At 32.6% G+C, this 21,753-nt stretch overlaps 3 protein-coding genes across 4 annotated transcripts in view; 1 reads left to right on the forward strand and 2 right to left on the reverse strand.

The window, feature by feature from the left end:
• LOC138934289 (uncharacterized) overlaps positions 1–21,753 on the reverse strand; it is a 255,240-nt gene that overhangs the window by 162,382 nt on the left and 71,105 nt on the right. The window lies entirely within an intron of this gene.
• LOC138938882 (uncharacterized) lies at positions 811–7,325 on the forward strand. The gene is made up of 4 exons (XM_070306244.1): positions 811–916; positions 4,771–4,882; positions 5,250–5,472; positions 6,096–7,325. Exons 1-4 carry the CDS (start codon positions 811–813, stop codon positions 7,323–7,325), a joined length of 1,671 nt encoding a protein of 556 aa, XP_070162345.1.
• Positions 19,607–21,753, reverse strand: part of LOC138934303 (uncharacterized) — a 44,640-nt gene continuing 42,493 nt past the window's right edge. Inside the window, exons 2-3 of the mRNA XM_070297931.1 lie at positions 20,356–20,590; positions 19,607–20,030 (exon numbers count right to left, since the gene is read on the reverse strand). Coding sequence (XP_070154032.1) covers positions 19,607–20,030; positions 20,356–20,588 — 657 coding nt within the window. The 5' untranslated portion in view covers positions 20,589–20,590. The remainder of the gene's footprint in view (positions 20,031–20,355; positions 20,591–21,753) is intronic.

Genomic DNA, 21,753 nt, shown 5'->3' on the forward strand with positions numbered 1-21,753 from the left:
CATTTACGGTTAGTTTCTGTTGATATGTTTATCGCTACCTTTAAAATAGCAATACATTATCTGCATCTCGATGATATTTACAAAAATCGAATCACGAAGTGTCTCGCTTAAATGTAGCGAAGAAAAATGAAAATTACTCGGCCACAAAGCATTCTATTTTAATCGAACGCATAGTTTATTAAGACATACAAAATGCGGTCAAGCAATACGCGTATCGAAACGAGATACGGCGCTTTTGATTTTCTGTACCATTTGCGAGATCATATTGGCCCTGCATTGATATGAATGCTATCGTCGATAACATATAACCAATTCCAATAGACAAAAAGATAATAAACATATTTTTTTTAATTATTTGAAACCATTTGTTATCGTATAATCAAATTAACGTATAATAAATATAATAATCACATTCTTAATAAAGAAAGATAATTTACCAAAATTGTCAATATTTGTATATATGATATGTAAATCAAGTTTTGAAAATACAGAATAATTCGTATTATGTTATCATTTTGTTTATTTGATGCCTCGCGCAAATAAATAGTTTGTTCAAGACTATCTATAATTATTTTTACTAATTAGAAAGTTTTAAAGAGAGATAATTTTTATAAATTTTTCGCATCATCTTTTCACAATTCGCAAATAGATCGCGATTAATTGATATAGATACCAATCGTCCTTTGAAAACTTCTAGAATAACTATAAGTGGAGAGAATTATCGTAACGGGGTTCGCTCATGAATAATAAATTTAGCCCCACCATTCCAATCGATCACCGGTATATGTACATACGTGATGTGTATATCATATGTTACCGGACAAAATGGCCATCAGCCATAGTAACCACCTGTTCGTGCCTGCGGTATTTGTATTCTGTCTCCTATCGCTACTCGTTCAGGCTGAGAATTCGGAAGGTGAGCACCACATCTCCTTTATACATATATATATATATATATTAAACTTTTTATTTTATCTTATTATGTTAGATAAAATTTAACATATAACAAAAAGAAGTACTGTCTTGTTTCGTGAAAAGAGCAAAAGAAATATATGACCGCGCGCGATTAATACAATAATACCAATATTAACAATAAAATCCATATAGCACAGAATTGCCGCAATGTTGCTACAATGTTTTATTGCTGTATGGGAAATGTAAGACATCATGTTTGACACATTAAAAATAAATAACAAACTTAGTAACCGTATAATTTTTTCAACAATCATAAAATTTTTGTAAATTCTGTGTTTTTTTTTTAACAGGAAAAATTATTTTGAAACATATCATACAAATTATTTTAAATTGTGCCAGATATATAGTATCAAAAATTTGTTAATATAATATCACTTTTGGTTTTTAGTGAATATTTTAATATACATGTAACACATCCCCAAATATTATAATATTATTCTGAAAATTTTTTGTCAGAAGTTATTCGACTCGAGATAAATCTGCGCAGACAGATTTTATAAAACAAGATTATATTATCGCGCAATTAAAATTATCGTAGACATGTAGATGGAAAGAATCGGTAAAAGGATTACGATCATAGCTATATCGTTACGCTGTGATTTACGACGTAACAGTTGGACATAGCGACAAGCCAAACAAAAAAAAACAAGAATCGATTCAAGCCATGTAACTGGCGTAACACGAAATTCTTATCTTTATCCGCTTCGACGGATCGATCAAGGATCGCATTGTGATTACAGAGGCAAAAGATCGGAAAGAGGACAGAGCGCTTTTCTCACTTTCACGATAATATTATCGATGATCTTTTTTCCATATCCTTTCACGTCATTGTTATCCAGAGGAATTACATCCGATATGGCTGATAATATTTATCGGTACGGTATAAAGAGTACGCTGATTATACGGTCATGATAATTTAATATTTTTATCTTGTTATATATATCTGAATCACACCAGAAATTGCCATTTTTATTCTGGCATCTTGATCAGATTATTTGTCACAGAGACACAAAGAATTGTCAGAAAGCGTGTTGTCTGTATACGATAAATTGTATAAACATATGTTTGCGCTTTATTCCATTCTCTCAGACACCGTAGCAAATGTTCCGTGAGCTAAATATATCTTCGAAGTTTACGATCTCTCGCTATCTCTCTGAACGCTTGCGTACGCTGATTTCCTTTCTCTATTTTAATTTCTGCAGCATTAACTACAGATTTGATCAGTATAAAATATCATTATAAATCAATCATTATAATTTGTTCATGTCTGTCTCATTTGTTTACGTATGTTAATGTGTGTAAAAATATAAAATTTTCTCATATGTATAAAGACAGACACAATAACATTTTATTTTTCATTTAACTTCAAATAAATTTTATTTTGATAGAATTTTAATTATAATAATCAGATATATAAAAATATTTAATAAATATATTATTATATAACTATTAAATAGTGATGAAGAGAGAAGATATCTAACCCAATTCTCATTAAACCGAGATTAAATTGATCAATAGCCTATAATTGGCATTAGATTGTAAATATTCATTAAAAAAAAAAAAAATCAGAATTGGATGACCGTGTGTAGCAAATTTATTAATTAGATGGCTAATATTTAGCATTGAATATAGAGCATACAAATAAAGTCATCATAGCTATTATTTCGACATAACTATTATTTGACAGTTTCGATATACGATAAACGAAATTCATTTACTTATTTGACATTCACTGCTTTCCAACAAAGATCTTTCCTGACAATTAAACTTAAGCTCTATGACGTCAACCTCGCAGATAAACTTAAATCCGCTCGAAATGGACGGCATCGATTTTCTATTTCCGGCGCGAATCGTATCGCGATCGTAACGCGCCGGCCAAAATCGCGGAACGTTTCGCATAAAAGTCGCGGCCGAATGCAATCTTCGTGCACCGATAAAAGCTATCGGATACTTTCAGCTCGTTATATCGATCCGCTCAAAATACGGTGCTAACTTTGTAGATTACAGTTTACTCCGTGCCGTAGTCCAGCATCAAAGGGTAAAGTTGCTTTTTCCCCCAACAAAAGCTGGCGCACCCAAAATCTAATTCTACCGCCAGTACTGGAGCGTTCGGTATGTGTCACGAAATAAATTAAATTCTGCTAAAAGTGCTACCCCTATTGGCGAGTTAATGCGGATTATATAATTTCCTTTCCATTCTTAATTTACGTCGAAATCGCACGAGTTTCGTACTAGCCTGCGTTTTATTAGCGCCATAAATCTTTTTAGCGCTCTCTACTTTGTCCTGGAAATATTTTGGGGCAATATATCTATAAATTATATTTTTTACACTACCATGCGCAATTCTCTCGTTTGTAGTTGAAATATAATTTTCAATACTTTTATAAGATTCGCGTATAAACATATTTTCATATATACATATTTATATCATTGCAAATTTAATTAATTGGTTATTATGTGTAATTATACGATAATTATACACATAATTACTAACACAGATGGTTATGTGATAAATTTAATTTTTAAATAATCACCTTTACCAGTAATTTTAGATAATTACCGGTAATAATTAAAGCCTCTTGGAAAAAATAATAAAGTTATAATATTATATAAGTATATATAAGTAATAAAATAAAATTTATAATATATATAAATATATGTGTAATTAAAAAATTATTGAAAAAAATAATAGCAAAAAGTGGAAAAATTAACATGATAGTATAGCGTGAAACGATGTCACTCCGTTTTAAACAAAAACATGAATCCTCCGAGTTAAACTCATCTTTTTTTTTCTGTCGAATATAGAATTAATTTCAGTTAAAATCAACTAGACAAGAATAAATATTTCTATAACATCGAAGTGATTTGATAGCTAGAGTTCTCCCGCAAAACAAAATAAATGAAATAGAATACGATGAAAAATAGCCGTAGAAATGATATACGTGCATCCGTATATGCGCGTGTACATCGGGTGTCGAGCACAGTTGACGAATCAAAAGTAAATACCAGCGAATGGACTCTATATTGGGGAAGGGGGAACGACGATGGTCCCGGCTTTACTACGCTTTTATCTTTTCAATTACCATCCGTGCCTCGCTGGCAATTAAATATCGTTAAACTGTGCTCCGATTGCGGCTGAGAACGTGCAGCTCCGACCTGACTATATATCGCCGAAGCGACTCGTTTCATTGTACGTTTACGAGCTAGCACGTGTTACGCGAATTTCATTCTCCCTCCCGTATTTATCGCCTTCACGCTTTGCTGCGCAAACAATCTTTTTATACTAACACTGTATTTAATCAATGAGATTTCAAAATTAAATCCAGAAATATTGGAATGCATATAGTCACATTTTTTGAAAAATTAAAGTGGCAAAAAAATAAATAAAATAAATTGAAAAGAAGAAAAAATAAACGATGATAAAAATTCAGCGACATAAATAAATGATAATTGATAAATATCTTGTGATAGATAATAAATGAGTATTCAAATTGCAAATTGAATATGTAATTGCTATAGTAAATTAATATTTATGTATTTGTTAATGACGTAATTAAAGTTTAATAAACGTATATAGTGCATAGTTACTTTGGCATAAAATTAACATATCTTCAAGTTTGACGAACGAAGAAGCCAGGAGACGCATGGCAAGATACATTAAGTGGCTCTTTGACAAGGACGCCTAGCTCTTCAAATGGTCCAATTTACTTCGTATTATATGTTCGAAGTGTAACCAAGTGCGGTGATTAACCCTCGCCTTTAGGGCCAAGTATACAGTAACTGTCTTGTTTGCAGATTATACTGACTCGAGACAGCTCGAGAAGAACCTCGCGGTTTCAAGGCAGAGAAACAACATTCAGTGGTTACCGAATTACAACTGGAAACCACCCGAGCATTATGGCCTGAGGTATTCCGGTAAACCGCGATCAGTCACTGCGTTCATTCAATGCACAAAATATTTATAAAATTCTCATTTTAATTCCTATTCTGTTAAAAGATCTTGCGGTTTAGATTTAAAAAAATACATAACAATATAAAAAATATAATCTCTCTTTCTTTCTCCAAGAATTAGATAAATCATAAAACTGTTCAACAAATCATTTTTTTTATAACGATCATGAAAAGAGGCGCGATATATACTTACTCATTTTCTCGCTTATAGCGAGAAATAATAATTATAAATTATGAATAAATAAATCTTTAAACGAGACAATTTATATGGAATAATAGATAATTGCAAATAAAATTAAACGGAGCTAGTTATTTTCGAACAGGAAAGAATCGATGGAGAAAAAAGCAGGGATGAAATTTACAAAATCCGAGAATCCAGAACACAGGATAGCGGATCCGTGGATAAAGAAAATGCAAGAGATAAGCCGCCGACAGAAGAGAGAAAAATGGGTACCATACAAAAGAAACGAGAACGAAAAACTTGCCCTCGACAATGTCGAAGAAACTACGAGAGCGAACAAAATTACGAACGATGAATCGATCACGGTGAGAACATAAGGAAATTGCTCTTTTTATAGAGATAACGTTACGTTAATGCACATGTACTTTTAACGTTACTATACTGTGATACAGAGTATCCAAGAAGACTACAAAGACAAATTATTCTTTGATATACTTCATAGTTCTCGTATCATGACGTAATATCATATATATTATAAACTTTTATAATGTGTTTATATTATTAATAATTTTTATATATTTTATACACCAATGTTTTTTTTAGGAGGAAAAATGCGGAATATGATGAAAATGTAAAGAGAACAAAATTATATAAAAATTCAAATTATTAGAATATCTCTAAAGATAATTAAACAGAAAAATAAAATTACTAATCAATTAATAAAATAATTAGTGTTAATCAATATATTGTATTTTCAGAGTTTATTTGTAATATATAGTCATAAATCTGTTTTATGTAAAACTAGCTTTGTGCAAAACTCTTCTCATAACTTAAACATCATTCTAAAAATTGTTTACACAGGTATAAAATCATAAAAGCAGTGCTCTTTACGGACTTTATAAAAAGATAAAAAAACATAAGAGTAAGACATGTGTAAGTCTTAAACTCACAAAAAAAATTGTTATATATATAATTATTCTTGTAACAGCAACTTGATCCTACTATTCTGATGACACTCGCACAACCTTCAATCGATCAAGACAATGCAAGCGTGAAAGATCTCCACGATTCTTCCTTGTTACAATCTGCGGATACAAATATCGATGGATCAAATAGAAAACTCGATCTATGGAATACGAGCGTAGAGAATCCGTCCGCAGAAATTATTCAAGAGGCACACGCTGTGTCTCATCAACGACATAAGGACTACGAAATATCTGATATAAAGGAAGATCCATTCGACGCAGAGACCACAACTGTGGCGGATTGCGCGAGAAGCGAACTTGAAGAGGATCGCTCGGTCACCTCCAAAATAGATTCGCATTCTAAAGAATTGATCTCACAAGAATCGAAAATTCAATCTAGTTCTGATAATATGCGTAGAAATATCAAGAAATATTCAAATAGCAATGAGAATTTAAATTATGAGAATAATTCTAAAGAATCTCCTGTGAAGGAATATCCTAGACAACCCAATCTCCTTCAAAATGATAAAGAGAAAAGCAGCAAAGACAGTATGATGAGGCATGACGAGAAGATCGTAACGACGAAACCATTGACGCGAAAGAGCAAGGAGGAGGAGGACGATGCGGGGGAGAAGGATGCGACAGGGAGACCGCTGAATCATGGAGGATCGTTTCAGCCTGGTAGATGGGGTATGAGCATTTTGTCGCCGCCTATGGAATTTCTAGAGAATATATTCCGACTATCGATGAAAAATAAGGAGCATACCGAAGGCAAGAAAGACGAAAAGCACGATTTGGTTGATCAATGGGGCATGAGTGTCACCTCACTTCCGAAGGAATTTCTCGAGGATATCTTGCACGGAGTTAGACACTTGATCATGAAATCGGGATCAAGGCCGAGCCAAATCAAAGGATCTTCCGATCATCGATCATTAGTTCACCCAAGCTATCAGAATTCGCAAGCGAACCCGATACAGCGATTAATAATTGACGAGCATAATAAAAAACTAGCTGAGACTTCGTACGGAAAAGTTCCAAACGATTTTTATCCTTCTCGATATCCGAAACTCAATTACTGGAACAATTATAAAACAAATATTGATCTTAACAATCGCCTGCTTCTAAGAAATCTAAAATTTCTAACGCAAGCTTTGCAATCGTACATTGAACAGAATGATGTAGATATACCAATGTCTTGTCCTATACAAGTTCCCATACGTCCCATTCCGTATCTAAAAAAAGTTATTCGTTAATTTGCTTTTACTTTATCTTATTTTTGTTATATTAGAATTAAATAATTATATGAAAATTAATCGCCAAATAATAATCGTCTGAAGATTTCAAATAAGATACTTTAAATCAGATATATTCCTTCAGATAGTTGATTAATGAAATTAAAAATAATAATAATTATTATTATTATTTAAATAATTCAAATAATAATAATAATAAAAACTCAAATAATAATAATTATTTAATTTTTAATGAAAATTAAATAATTTTAAATGTCATTCAATTAAATCCCATTCCTTCAAAATAATAATAATTTTTTTTTTTTTTTTTCATATGCTTTTATTTGGCCAAAACGCAGATAATTAAAAAATATAATCAAATGCAATAATTTTATTATTCAACATTCTTTTCTGGTATATCTGGACATTGTTAAATAATTTCTTTCTTATTAGTTATATTAAAAATACACGACGCGAAATCATAAAATGCATTTTAATGATTGTACTTATGTGTCGTATGACGAAATTGTAATTTCCATCATGAAAGTCAAATAAACGGTTGATTTATTACTAATAATATGATAACATTATACATCCAATGAACACAAAGCACAAAAATAATTTCTAGGATGGGACAAGAGGATAAGGTCCTCTTGATAGAATAATACAAAAATATTTCCAATCTTATTGATGTAAAAAATAATAGAAAAACTATATAATATTCTAGTAAAATTATATCAGTCAAATAAAATTACGGCATTTCACGTCTAGTTAAATTTCTTGACGAAATAGTGAGAAATCCAATAGCGAGAATTCCTAAATACAGCAATAAACCAATATACAATTGAATACAATAAACAATTGTTTTGTTCGCTCTATTAACGCAACATGTTGATATTTCATGATAATGTTATATCTCGCGGTACCTAATTAAGCATTTTGCATGTAACCATGTAATTGTACCCATATTAATTGTACAAATCGGTATGTTTGTCTGATAACATCTATCGTCTACTCTTCTTTTTGCGGTCGCGGGAATGTTTTTTCGTCGCACAACCCTCGTTGCAACGAGGCAATATAAAAGTTGTTGAGAGAAAACACGCAGGAAATAAAACGACGTTCTACTAGAGTAAGACTGAGAAAAGCAACATTCTTGGAAAAGAAATCCTCAGACATGGCAATAAATTCTTTCGCGACATTAAAAACACGCGTCAGATTGCGCCCTTAAGTTTTTCATCATATATGACCGCACAAATATTTGTACAAATCCTATATAACTCTACAAAATATTTTCCTTCTATTTCTTAATATTTAATACACATCTTTTTGCATATATTTCTTTACAAAAGCAAATATTTGTACAAATATGATACTTGATGCATGATATTATTTCTATTGATTTTCATTCGCACTTGTATTGTTAAGAAATTGTCGCTATAATTTCTCAATCCCACAAATAATTTCCAAAGACTTTTGCGATAAAAAATAAAATAAAAATCTCAAAAGTCAAATCAAATTAAAAACGATCATTCTTTCGAGGTAAAAAAATATATTCGCTTGACGGAGAAGAAAGAATATGGCGTTGGAGATAATATCGAGAATAAATTCAGACATTGAATTAACAGTTACAATCTTCATACATTGTATAAAATGTTAGTCCGCGATTCATCTTTTATTCAAAGGCACAAATTTGCTGCTGCGAATCAGCAAACGTGACGGCAGAGCTTTTACATGAACTAACAAAAGGGATCGACTACACCACAATGATAGTTGTAGCATTAGGTTCTGACACGGAAAATTATCAACTATATATTTCAATGCAAAGATCAATATCTCGAAAAATGTCCAAATTAAGATAATACAAGATAGTGATTAACGCACAAGTATATGATATATAATATATTCCCATTATTCAATTTTTTAAATTAAAAGTAAAATTAAAATTTACAAAAACCAATTCTATCGTCAAGTTAACTAAAAATTAATATTATTAAAATTAATAATTTGTGTCAATATTAATGCACGTGTATCTTGTCTAAATATCAAGTTTTATCTAATAAAAAAAAAGTTTGAATAAAATAATAATAATCTAAAAATCGGTCTAACTATTTTAAAGAACTGATCTCCTGCAGAGTCACTATATCGACACGTAAATTGCTTAATTGTTCATGCAGGCTAAAGAGAATAACGTTTAAGAGAATAACGCAGAGACTATAAAGGAAAACCCCGTAGAAGAGAAACGGACAAGACGACAAGAACGAAAGGGCAAATCTGGGAAATTCTCGGTCTCCTCGCAAAAAGTTTTTGCTATCGCCTGAACGCTCCTCGATTAAAATTACACCGAAGCCCTTTTTATTACGATTCGGTCATCGCGGTGTTCGCGAATCTTCGTTGATTGACGTAGCGCAAGAAAGGGAATATATATAATTAAATCAAAACTAGATAAGAGAGTTATATCGTTTAACGTCGAGAAATTGTAGTCGCGAAATAATACGTGAAAAAAAGGAATTATTTTTCAAATTCGAGAGAGAAAATTTTAAAACTCATTGAGTTCCTATTTAAGCGGGAAACTGAAAGCTAACACGATCAAAATTATAGTAAAATTTTCGATAAATTGACGAATCTCAATATGAAAGGACATACGGCTCCCCGAGTTCGTTGTTAAAATTTTTTAATTAAAATAAATCGCGCGCATACGTATCAAAAATCGCAATTTTCTATTGCACTGAGAAAAAGAGCACAGAGTTTATCATGTAAATAATAATTTATCATAAAAATATTTGTGCACAACTAATAAAGATTCTAAATCGTATGCCGTCGCAAGCAGGTGAGAAAACCCGCAGCTATCTTTCATGCAAAAAATTCGCGAGAAAGGAATTCGTCAGGCAAATAGAAAAGATTGGAAGAAAACGGAGCAAATTATTCAAGGCGGATTCTTGCCACAGAGCGCGCAGAAAGAATGAAATGGAGCATTGGTGGAAAGTATCATCGCTTTATGCCACGCCATAGAGAATAAATAAATCTTCTCTCACCGTTAAAGTTCGATCGTAAAGTGGGGATTGCGATACCGCATTTTGGCATCGCGTAACAGCTTCTCTTAAAATATGTTTTTGATATATCGAAATGTCGCTGATTCGCATTTTATATCGCCCCTTGCCAATTGCGTCTAAACCAATTTCGATTAGCTTACGAATTCAAGCACGCACAACGAAAATATTCGCGAAGTAATATCAGACGTATAAACGCGAACTATACTTGCTCTGTGAATGTGTAATAAAAACAATAATAAAACACTAAATGACAAACAATAAATGTGGCATACACAAAATGTTACAACGACGCGTAAAAAAAATTAGCAGCTGCAGTGTTTTGTGGTAATTATTATATATCGCTAGTAATACAATTTAAATGACAAGAGAGAGAAAACGTTGTATTTTAAATTCCAATTATAAAAGATATCTTCAACAAATGTACAATATATCTGAAATACATTTCAAGAGCTTCAAAAACACCAGAAGACCTATATAAGAAGAGATCGCGATTATGTAAAGTCGTTCTACAAGTATTCTATTTACAGTCCAGAGAAGTACCAGAAAGCGATCGTTCTATCGCGAAATAGAACGATCTCTTCTCAACAGATCGACCAAGTATTGTACAATACAAGTACGAGAAATTCATCGGAGAATAAATCTTACCTATCATATCTCCCTATTATATTCACTCCTATACTTTAAATCAGAAAACGATATATCATGTGTTCCCAACAACACGGCTTATAAGTAGCCCTCTATGAAAAATATAGAATAAAAATACTCGATAAAAATAAATAAAAATAATAAAAATAAATTTTTAACAAAATACGATTTCTCTGTTGGACAGCATCTGAAAATAGATGTTCTTAAGATAGATAATGTTCAACGTCATATAAGTGCACGGGTCTATTTACGCGTTCACGTTATACATATATACATTAAACTGCACATCCTATATACATTCACGTCATAATCATAAACGATATAATGTCGAAGTAAACACAACCAAAATACTCGTTTTACATGCTAGTCTTGTACAATTGAAAATGCAATTACGTTTTTTTTTTTTATTTTTTTTTAAATGCTTGGTAACTGGACGTATATACGCAAGTAAATTATGAAGACTTGCACGCGACATTAACCACTCGCTTTTGCGTTTTAACGCGATAATTGCACCGCAAACGATCGTTTCTCATTTGCCCGCGGCGCAGCAAACCGCTTCAGAAAAACAAACATCATATTCGCCAACAACATTCCGTTATTCTCGCCGTATTATGATCTATAATAGAGGCAGGGCGCAAATTTCATTGCGGCTGAATTGTTGACTGACAGAGTAATGTTGTATTAGTCAATCAGAACTCAACGTGAGTGAGCTATGTATCATAATGTAACGTACACACTATTAATAATGTCGTTATAATAAAAATGATCAGATCAATTAAATAATAAAAAATAGTTTTTTTTTTTATTTCTTATAGACAGAATAAAGTCTCAATGCATAAACGGCAGAAAAAAGAGCGGAGAAAGAAAGTTAAATTCACAACTGAATCTTTGAAAGAACCCATCTACATGTCTGCGTGCTTACACTTGTATCTACATCCTGTGTCTATTGTTGTAGACCAACCATTATCGGGATGCTTTGTACGTTTGTCTGTGCTAGCACCTGCGGCGATAATAATCATATCTTGCGTGTGCATCTGATAATGCTTCGGTCTGTAATTACATCAGGCAAACGATCGATTCCTAACGCATCCATAATATCGCATCATTACGTCATTATAGTAACAATCAAAGTGCAACATATTATATTGATGGTTAGGCTCCATCCTAAATATTACATTATAATGATAAAACGCTACATCACTAAATGTTACATCATAATGATTAAAGAAAATAATTTCTCTCTATATACACGTAATTTCTACAGGCTAGGAGAAACACGTGATATTTGATATAAATATTATGAAACAAAATAAATATTTTTATCAATAATTTCTTCGGCACAACAATGTGATATATTTTTGTCGTTCTATTTTTGTTTTATATCAAATAATTGTGAATTATTAGTTGCATTATTAAATTCAATAATTTAATAAATTTCAATTTTTTTAACAAATTCAATATACGTTTGAGAGAGAAATGATATTGAATATGATATGTTTGTTTGGCAGAAGAAAACATCTGTTCCCAAATTATATTTTTCCATAGTTTTAATGAAGCATTTCTCTCTACTTTTTAATTTTTAATTAAACAGATTGTAATCTTCTTATTATCGGAGTCACATGCGAAACTTTGTGATATCACGAATAGCAGAGATACGAGAATCGAGGTAATATTCCGGCGTTCATATTACGAGGTAAGTTAAGCTCGTCGTCCCCCTTCGCTCGGACTAACCCGTATGAAACAATTGGCTCGCATCTTAATTACTCGAGCATAATTTAGCAGTCGGCGCGTCCTCCAGCAGGCATTCGACCTACGCGAAATGTATGCGAGTCTGTGGATTACAGTTCGTCCTGCGAGTGGCGATTACGGCAAACAATGCCGGCGATATCGAGTGCCATGACAACTACCTGTTCGCGCACCGCTCTTGCTTCTCTCTAATAATAAGCGGAAACAGAGAACTGTGCGCTTTGCCTTCAAACGCGGAAATTATTTCCGAGTCAACGTGCGTCGTTCACGAATGTACATAGTGAATCGTTTACCTTTGATTATGTACGATAGCATTTTCTGGCGATGCCGTGCCTTATCTCTGCACGGTACATTGCTAAGCTTGCTTAATTATGCGAATAAATTTGTTCGTCATCGTGCAGTTGGGAAAAAACGTTTCTTTAAAAAAAAAGACACTGCGCTCTTGCTCTTTTGAAAATAAGTTGATTACTCAGGATTTATTGCCTCAAGGAGATTAGCATTTTTCCGCTGGAAATATCACGACTCTTTTCTTCGCAAAAATGCTAAATGGTTTGAAGAGATAAACTTGCATATTAACGTTTCTGACATTTTTCTAGTGATACTATTATAATGATATTTTAACAATTATATATATACATATATATATATATATTTTTATAAACGAAAGCTTTTATTTTACAACAAATATCTAGACTTGACACCAAATTTACTAATATTTTGTAAAACAAAACTAAATAGACTATTTTAGTTTATTAATGTAAACAAAGAAAAAATTGAATATTATAATGTAACATAATCATTGAATGGATACTGAATTTTAGATTAAATACTAAAGATAAATATGCAAAGAAATAATTGTTAAATATAAATAAACTCACCCATAATGCATAGCCAACCAAACATGTAAGAAATGCTATCATAATTCCGTACATCGTAGGTAAAGTATCCTGAATGCACTGTCCTTTCTCCATGTTGATTTTTTCAAAAGTTCACAGGACGATACGTCGTATTAATTTCGATCGATCGATCGTCTTAGCTTCGAATATTTCCTTTGTCGGGGAGAAGCATTCGCTCTGAGTAAATAAGAACCCAAATGCCCGTTGTAAGGGTATATCGATAAATCTGGCTCGGTGCAGCTATTCGCTGGAAAAGCGTTCGACGAGGAAACACGAGTAGAGTTGCAAGCGGAAAGGAGGGAAGGATAGAGGGAAAAGAGAAGAAGACGCGACGGAGAAAGAAACAAGATGGCTCTCGTCGAGTTCTCCAAGGGAAGATTTATGGTGGTGGCCTATCGAACGCAATTCCTAACGCAGGATATACTCGGACATTTACAAAATCGCGAAACAAGCATTTTGTTCAAATTACACTACACTTTCTGCGGAATTTGCTGTTTCTTTTTGTTGTTTATATTATAAAAAAGATGAATCTTTTCACATCATCGGGTTCTATAATTATAAAATTTTAAATCTTCTCTCTCTCTCTCTATATATATATATATATATATATATCGATGAAAAAAACGATGGTTAAGAATAAAGCTTCGGTGCAACTGTTTGCATTAATTTTGATAAAACAATTATTATTAAATTTTATGAGATTACGTAAACACCTCAATTTTGCAAAATTGAATATTACACATAAACTTGTTTCAATTCTAGTTTCCCCCCAAAAAGTGTATATAATTTTTAATTATTATTTAACTTATATAAATTGAAAATATATATTATATTAGATTAGATAAAAACATTACACCGCGAGCACGTATCTCAAATTTTTTTTTCGCGTGATCAAACCAATCGCGCAAACAATATAAAAATATAATATAAAAATAAAAGAATACTATAATTTTTAACTACGCGTTTTTAGTAAATAAAAAAAAACCGCCTAAATATCATTTAAACATAAAAATTGATAAAATTATGAGATCGTCTTTAATAGAATACCAATTGTTACTTAAGTGAATAAAGAATTCACGCTTTGAGATCAAACGAATCAGACCGTTTGTCAGTTGAAGATTAAAACTGATTCAATCGCAACGACTTGTCCGCGTCATTTTGTACCAATGATGCCGCGACCCGTTTTCAACGATGAAGTCGCTCTCGGGCATCCATCTCGAGGAATCGTCGGTGATATCGAAGAGAAAAGCTCTCTCTCTCACTCTCGACATTTGAAAGTTCGCTTGGCAGCGAGACGAATGGTTTCCTTCGTATCTAGCTTCGATCAAAGCCGGTCGATCACCGTCACTGAATTGGCGAGGAAAACGCGAGGTTGAAGAACCGAGATGGAAATTCCACCTTGTACGAGATACGGACAGCCACTGGTCTCTAGTTTTGGCTAGCCTTTCTGGTCGCTCCCAGACGCACTGGACGCGGAAACGCGTATTAATAGTCCGAGAGAAACGGAATCTGGGTGGTCAAAATGTACGGAGAGAAACGGCTAGCAGACAGACACCGATGGTGGTTATAGACAAACGTGCAAGATGTCCGTGGTCAAGATGAATTCAACGTCGATTCATTTGATTTAACAAACGTACGAACGGTATCGATCAATATCAAAAAGACTAGAAAAGTATCGATCATGCGACTTTATAGAATTGAAATGATAAATTCGTAATTTAAAACGTAATAATTTTTATGCAATTATTAGATTATCATTTTACATGCGAACATATTAAATATTATGCAGATATGTAAATTTATGCGATACAATAGAATAGAATTACATATTTATTATCAAAATTATTTTATCGCATTGCCAACACTCTGATGATTCAAATCTAATTCAAGCACTACCAGAATAATCGCAGCGAATATCGATGAACGCGAATGGGAGAAAGATTAATAATGAAAATGCCATTTCAAATTCAATTACAATGAACATGATCCGCGTATAGTCGTTTACCGCCGCGAAATTCTTTTTTGAACAGATAATTTAATAATAAAATAAATAATTATATATTGTTTGTCGATGATGACGTATAGATACTTGCAAATAATTTATTCAATATATACCATCTTGATTTGCCAATTCTATGTTTGACACAACATTCGAGATGTATCGCAAACTTCTTCTTTTCAATTTAAATTTTTAATTAACTAAAATCATCATTATTCGAGAAAACTATACTCATTCGATATGTGCAAATAAGTAAAATTTTCACCTCGTAAAATATATATTAAACATATATAATATATATGTATATATAAATAAATTATTTATACATAGAAATTCACGCGCGCATGTAGAACATACTACATACAAGTGTGACAGATTCGTCAATGATGAAAATGTTCCCTTCAGCCGCAGTTCTCTACGGCCAAAAGATGATCTTGCGAGCTCGAGATCTATGTTCGCGCATAAAATGCAATTTGGCGTGTGTCAGGCCGTCATGACCATCGGCTACTGTGTCGTTGATGTTGCCGCTACTATCGATGGCGGCGTAACAAAATTTAATTGGATTTATCGATCGGTTTTCTCATTCCCATTTCCCGCACAGACATCAGAGGCTAGTATCCCGTTACCGGGCGATTCGTTGACGCCATTGCATCGGTAGCAAGATACCAACGCGAAAATCCACTGGCAAATCGGTAATCAACATTGTAAGCCCAACGAACAAGATGATTTTCTATTCGCCCGACCACAGATGCGCGCGCCTATAAAGACCATCATGTAACAGCCCGGTCCAGTTCGTCGCGTAACAAACGACATCCGCTTATCCAAATCCGTGCAAATCCGTTAGTAAAATATCCAAAGTTCGATATATTTATATTTATCCGAAATATGTGCGATTTTTTTGAAAATTGTGTATTTATTTGAAGCATATTCAATTTTTTTTAAATTGTCAACAATATCCTTCCTATTCACAGCCAATGTGTGGCTTATTATAATTTCCTTTAATTACATAAAATGTAGCTATTATGATTGTTCATAATTCGATAGCATATTTTTAAAAGTTAAAAACAACGAATTATTCTTACAAACTGCTTTGTGTCTGTTTTTTTTTTAAACTGATATATGTAAAAAAAAAAACGTTTTTAGGAATATGCGCAATCACGTTTAGGATATGAGAGAAAGACCAATAAGCGGTGGATGAATAATATCAATGCGCATATCTCTGTTTATGCAGCAGTAATATCATGGACGCGGACATGTATTTCAAAGAAAATGCAAAGAATGTCAAGATGTCGGAATGGATGTATTGCACCGTCCTGAAAAGTAGACAAAAATCCTATATAAGGTCATGCCGAGTAGGCTGATCACGTTTCAGCCACTGTTATGTTTCTGACAGTTTGAAATTTGAAACTGTCATATGTGTGAAATTTTCGTGATACGCCTGTCTAGTGAAGACGACGTGTTGAAAGAATCAATAATGATGAGACGTAACTAAAATATATATGTGTGTGTGTGTGTATGTATATATCTATACACCGAACACAAACGTAAAATAAAACAAATATGTTTAAAATACAATATACGTTTAAGTTGTTTTACGTGTATAACAAACTATGCAGTATTTTAATTAAGAGAAATTTTAATATAATAATACATTAAAAATCGAAGAGATAAAATTTCACTTTACGTTTTATTTGAAAGATAGTAGCTATATATATATATATTTTCTTTTTCCAACTCTTATTGTTAGCTTGTAATATTTTTAAGAGAAAGAAAAGAACTTTGATATCTAAATTTTCAAATGTAGATAAGAATATTTCCGTATTTAACATTCATCGAAGAAACAATATTTGCAGCTTATCTGTTGAAAACAGAGAAGGAACAGACATAACCGATGACTGTCCTATGTATAGTCGGTGCTGTACCATCTACAGCAACTTGTTATCAGAACTACGAAAGGTAAAACAGATCACTGCAAGTGGCAAAATCTGATGCTGTCAGTCGGAAAATAACTTCTGTTTAAACATTAGTTACCAATTGAGTAAAGGACAAACACACGCGCGCGCGCACACACACCATATCCTATAGATGATGTAAGATAATAAAAAATAACAATTTACGTCTTTAATTAGTTGACTACATTTAGACTTGTAATTATATACAAGACTAAATAAGACCTTTTCTTTTAATTTCTTTTTATATATATCCTTTCAGAAAAATAAATTTTTAAATTTCTATTCTATAAATATTGTCTAAAAAAATATAACCAGAAGAAAATAAAAAGAAAAATCTAACTAAAAACAATAAAATTAGAAAAGAGATAAAAAAGATATAGAAAATATAATTGAAAAAGAAAATAAAAGAGAAAAATCAATTCTATCCAAATAAAAAAAAAAAAAAAAAAAAAAAAAAAAAAAAAAAAAAAAATGCAGCAAAAATTTCAAAATATATTACATTATGTCGATATATTATCATTTATCATATCCTACAACTATTGATCGCAAATGCACACAAATATTTCTTAGCGTATATGAACAAATACATTTAAGAAACTAATTATTCAAAACGGAGTAAATATAATATCTCACTGTAAAAAATAACGTAGATATAGTATTATACATTCAGATTTCTTAACAAATCATTGGTTTCTAGTATTCTACATGAAGAAAATTATGTGTTTTTGATTTGAATAATTATACTTTATAGATTTTGTATTTTTTGACGAATTTATTTTATACATTCCGAAAAAAATTATAAATTGATTTAAAAATTCAAGAAAAACAAAATAAATTTTCTATAAGAATCTTCTGTAGGAGGGATAAAACGAATTTTTTGAATGACAGTACCAGCTCACTGTTCTTGCTTGATGACTATTAAGCGAATGAGAAATAATATGTTTTGACGCTTCTCTGCGTTTTTGTATATAAACAACGCGACTTATTCGATTCGCAAATCATGAGCGCCCCATAACGATCATGGTGTTTTCTTGTTGGATATAATATTAAGACGCGAGTTAACTCATCTTTCTTTACTGCCTATCTACTTCTTACCCAACATCAAGTCACCTCTGCATTTTAAGAACGCGGGAAGTAACCCGGGATCGTTAAAGTCCTGTCGCATGAACCTCGAATAACAAACAAGCGCACTGACTTTTTCATAGCATCGACTGTTACTATTCTAGTAAGTAAAGTGACGTTTTGCCCCACGTGTGTTCAAGCGCGTGATCATAAAGTTATATTCTTTTAAGGAAAAAATATTAAGCACGTACATAATTAAATAAAAAATTCTCGAATAATAGAGAGAGAGAGAGAGAGAGAGAGAGAGAGAGAGAGAGAGAGAGAGAAGGAGAGAGTCACATTATTAAAAATGCAAAGTCAGATGCATTTCAAGAATGTCGGAGCATAAAATTTTTTAACAAATATATTAAATTTTTCATCATTAAAATGATGAAAAAAAGAAAATAAAAGAATAGAAAATAAAACAGATTAAAGAAAGCAATGACAAAGATAAACATAGCTATCGAGTAAAGCTGCTTATATGGCAACGGCTTACTTGTGCGGTAACTCGTTTCAAAAAAGCAGTTTTCTATCGCGATTTATTCGCTCCCAGGAAATATAAAAGTTTCAACATGTTTTGTCTATATCGAGATGCTTACTCAATAGAAACGAAGCAAGACAGAAGAAAGGTAAAAAAATAAAAATGCAAAGAATCACTTTTATAGCCAAAATGTTGTCAAATTAGGCTACATAAGTATCGCAACTTATTAATTAATTATTTTCCCATACCGGGCTGTCTTGTGCTAATTTTAAAGCGAAATCAAGAGCAGATGAAATTTTCTAAGTAGTTAAAAGTTCGTTCTAAACCTGCCAACAAAAGATAATTTTCACATTTTCTTCGAAAGAAACGCGCAAACAAATTTTTTTTTTTCCCCATGCTTGTCAAGACATCACTCGATTTTAAGATTCAGACTTAGCTTACCGTCGACGTAGTTATCCGAACACCAGGAACTTTCTTCCCTCCGAGACCAGCGAGTCCTCCCAGACATTTTCTGGCACATTCGGGATCGTTGTCCTCGCAGATGGGACATCTCGTGGTGGAAGCGCCGCCTCGCTCTCTAAGGACATGATTGCTGCTGGTCGTGTAACCTTGATCGGAGCTGGCGTTCGAGTTCGGCCTGGAATCGTCGGAGCTGTCGAATGGCTTAATGTTCCTCGGCCGATGGATGATTCCCACCGGCTCCCATATCTCGCTCGTCGACGATGCATAATAATTGTTTTCTTTGGTCTCGCGACTTCTCTCATCGACGACCTTACCGTCACGAGCGACGGTGACCTCTTCTTTCGTCACGATGGACGATTTCACGCTCAAGGATGTCTCGAGTCGCACCGGAGCCCTTCAGAACCATGCCAATTTACAAGATAGCAATGTGGATCTTGTATGAAATGTGCATCTTCGATACATGAATTCGCGAATAATAAATAGTAATATTTCTAAAAATATGTCAGCAACGTGGCATATATTAGCATCAATATTATCATTCGGAAGTAAACTGTTATAGTTAACGCGATGAATGAAGAATTTGACCTACGCTATAAACAGCGGATATGTATAATACGTTAATGCAAAACTGTCGGAAACCAGTGTTTGTTTCGACCGGAAAGAAGGTAAAAAATACAAGTATATTCGTATGCACGATAGGGAAAGATCCACAATGCTACCTTAGAATCCCAGCCTTGACGAGAATCTGGTTGAGAAGATCGCACGGTGGGACCTGGCCGGTTATCATGGCTTCTCGTATAGCGACTCCGTCCGGCCCCTCGAGGGGGATCGGTACACCGTTTATCAGCAGGACTTCCTCCTCTCTCACGCAGGACTTTTTCTCGCAGTCCACAACCTTGACATCGGGCCCAAGTATAGACTCCACCGTGGATTGAATCTCGTGGTCGTCCATTCCTAAGAACGTAAGCTTCTTCGTACTGACTATCTTTTTTCTCATTATTGATATCTCGTGCGAATTTAACACAATAATATTTAAACTTTATTCTATATTTATAAGTTTATATACAAACTTTTTAGGGTCAATATTAAAGATATATTTGCGAAGATTTTTTATAATTCCGATTTTTAAAGAATATTTTTTTTTAATTCTATTTCAGATGTTTAGAGAAATTTATAGTTGGTTTTAAAAATATATATATATATATATAATTAAATTTTAATAATTTTTTATGTATAATTTTTATATATAGTCTTTTTATATAATTAAATTTTAATAAATTGCGATAATGATGATAACGCCACTCACATAGATATTATCGTTTTCAGCGATTTGTGAAATTACAATCGAGGGCGAACACCTGTACATATACCTGTTGTCACCTGAACTAACCTGAATCAACAAAACCTGCCTGAGGCTGACGGTGCTATACACCTGCACAGACACATTGACTCTATGAGATAAAGTTCCTCTAAAATGTTGCCGAGATTTTCAAAGTAATTGGATAAAAAAAAAAAAAAAAAAAATTCTCTCGTCAAATTATTTGTATATAATCTTTGCTTTTACAAAGCCAAATGATTACGTAGCCATTATTATAAAGAATTTTAAAGATTTTAAAGTATTAAATCGTATAATCGCTTCTAAATTCTATATATCATGTAATGCGGATAAGTAGAATAGAATGTTTAATCTTGTAGAGATCGATTTTTCCTTAAAATCGTTAAACAAAATCATTGTACATAAGTTCTATTATTATTCACATTTTTTTACAAATTAATTATTTGTTTAATTAGCCATAATACAAGTCAGTACAATTTTTTTCACACGTCGATAATATTCCACTTTTTTATCATACTACACACGGATGCGCGAATAAACATTTGCTACGTGAGCAATACTCTCTCATGTGATCAATAATCAGCTAACAAGCATGCTACAACATAAATCAAGAACTTTGCCGGCAACGTAGGTCATGAACAAAGTGGAAAACGCCGGTGGTCGATGATGCGAGAAATGCATTATTCCAATGCACAGTACGCGGCGCCGCCCTGTACGCATAGATAAATGCATCGTCGCATGATTCACATCTTCAGGAAAACGATGTCGCGGACGAGACAAA

The sequence above is a fragment of the Polyergus mexicanus genome, unplaced genomic scaffold, assembly GCF_030449975.1.
Source record: "Polyergus mexicanus isolate NDT 795.1 unplaced genomic scaffold, iyPolMexi1.0 SCAF_1, whole genome shotgun sequence".
Lineage (NCBI taxonomy): Eukaryota > Metazoa > Arthropoda > Insecta > Hymenoptera > Formicidae > Polyergus > Polyergus mexicanus.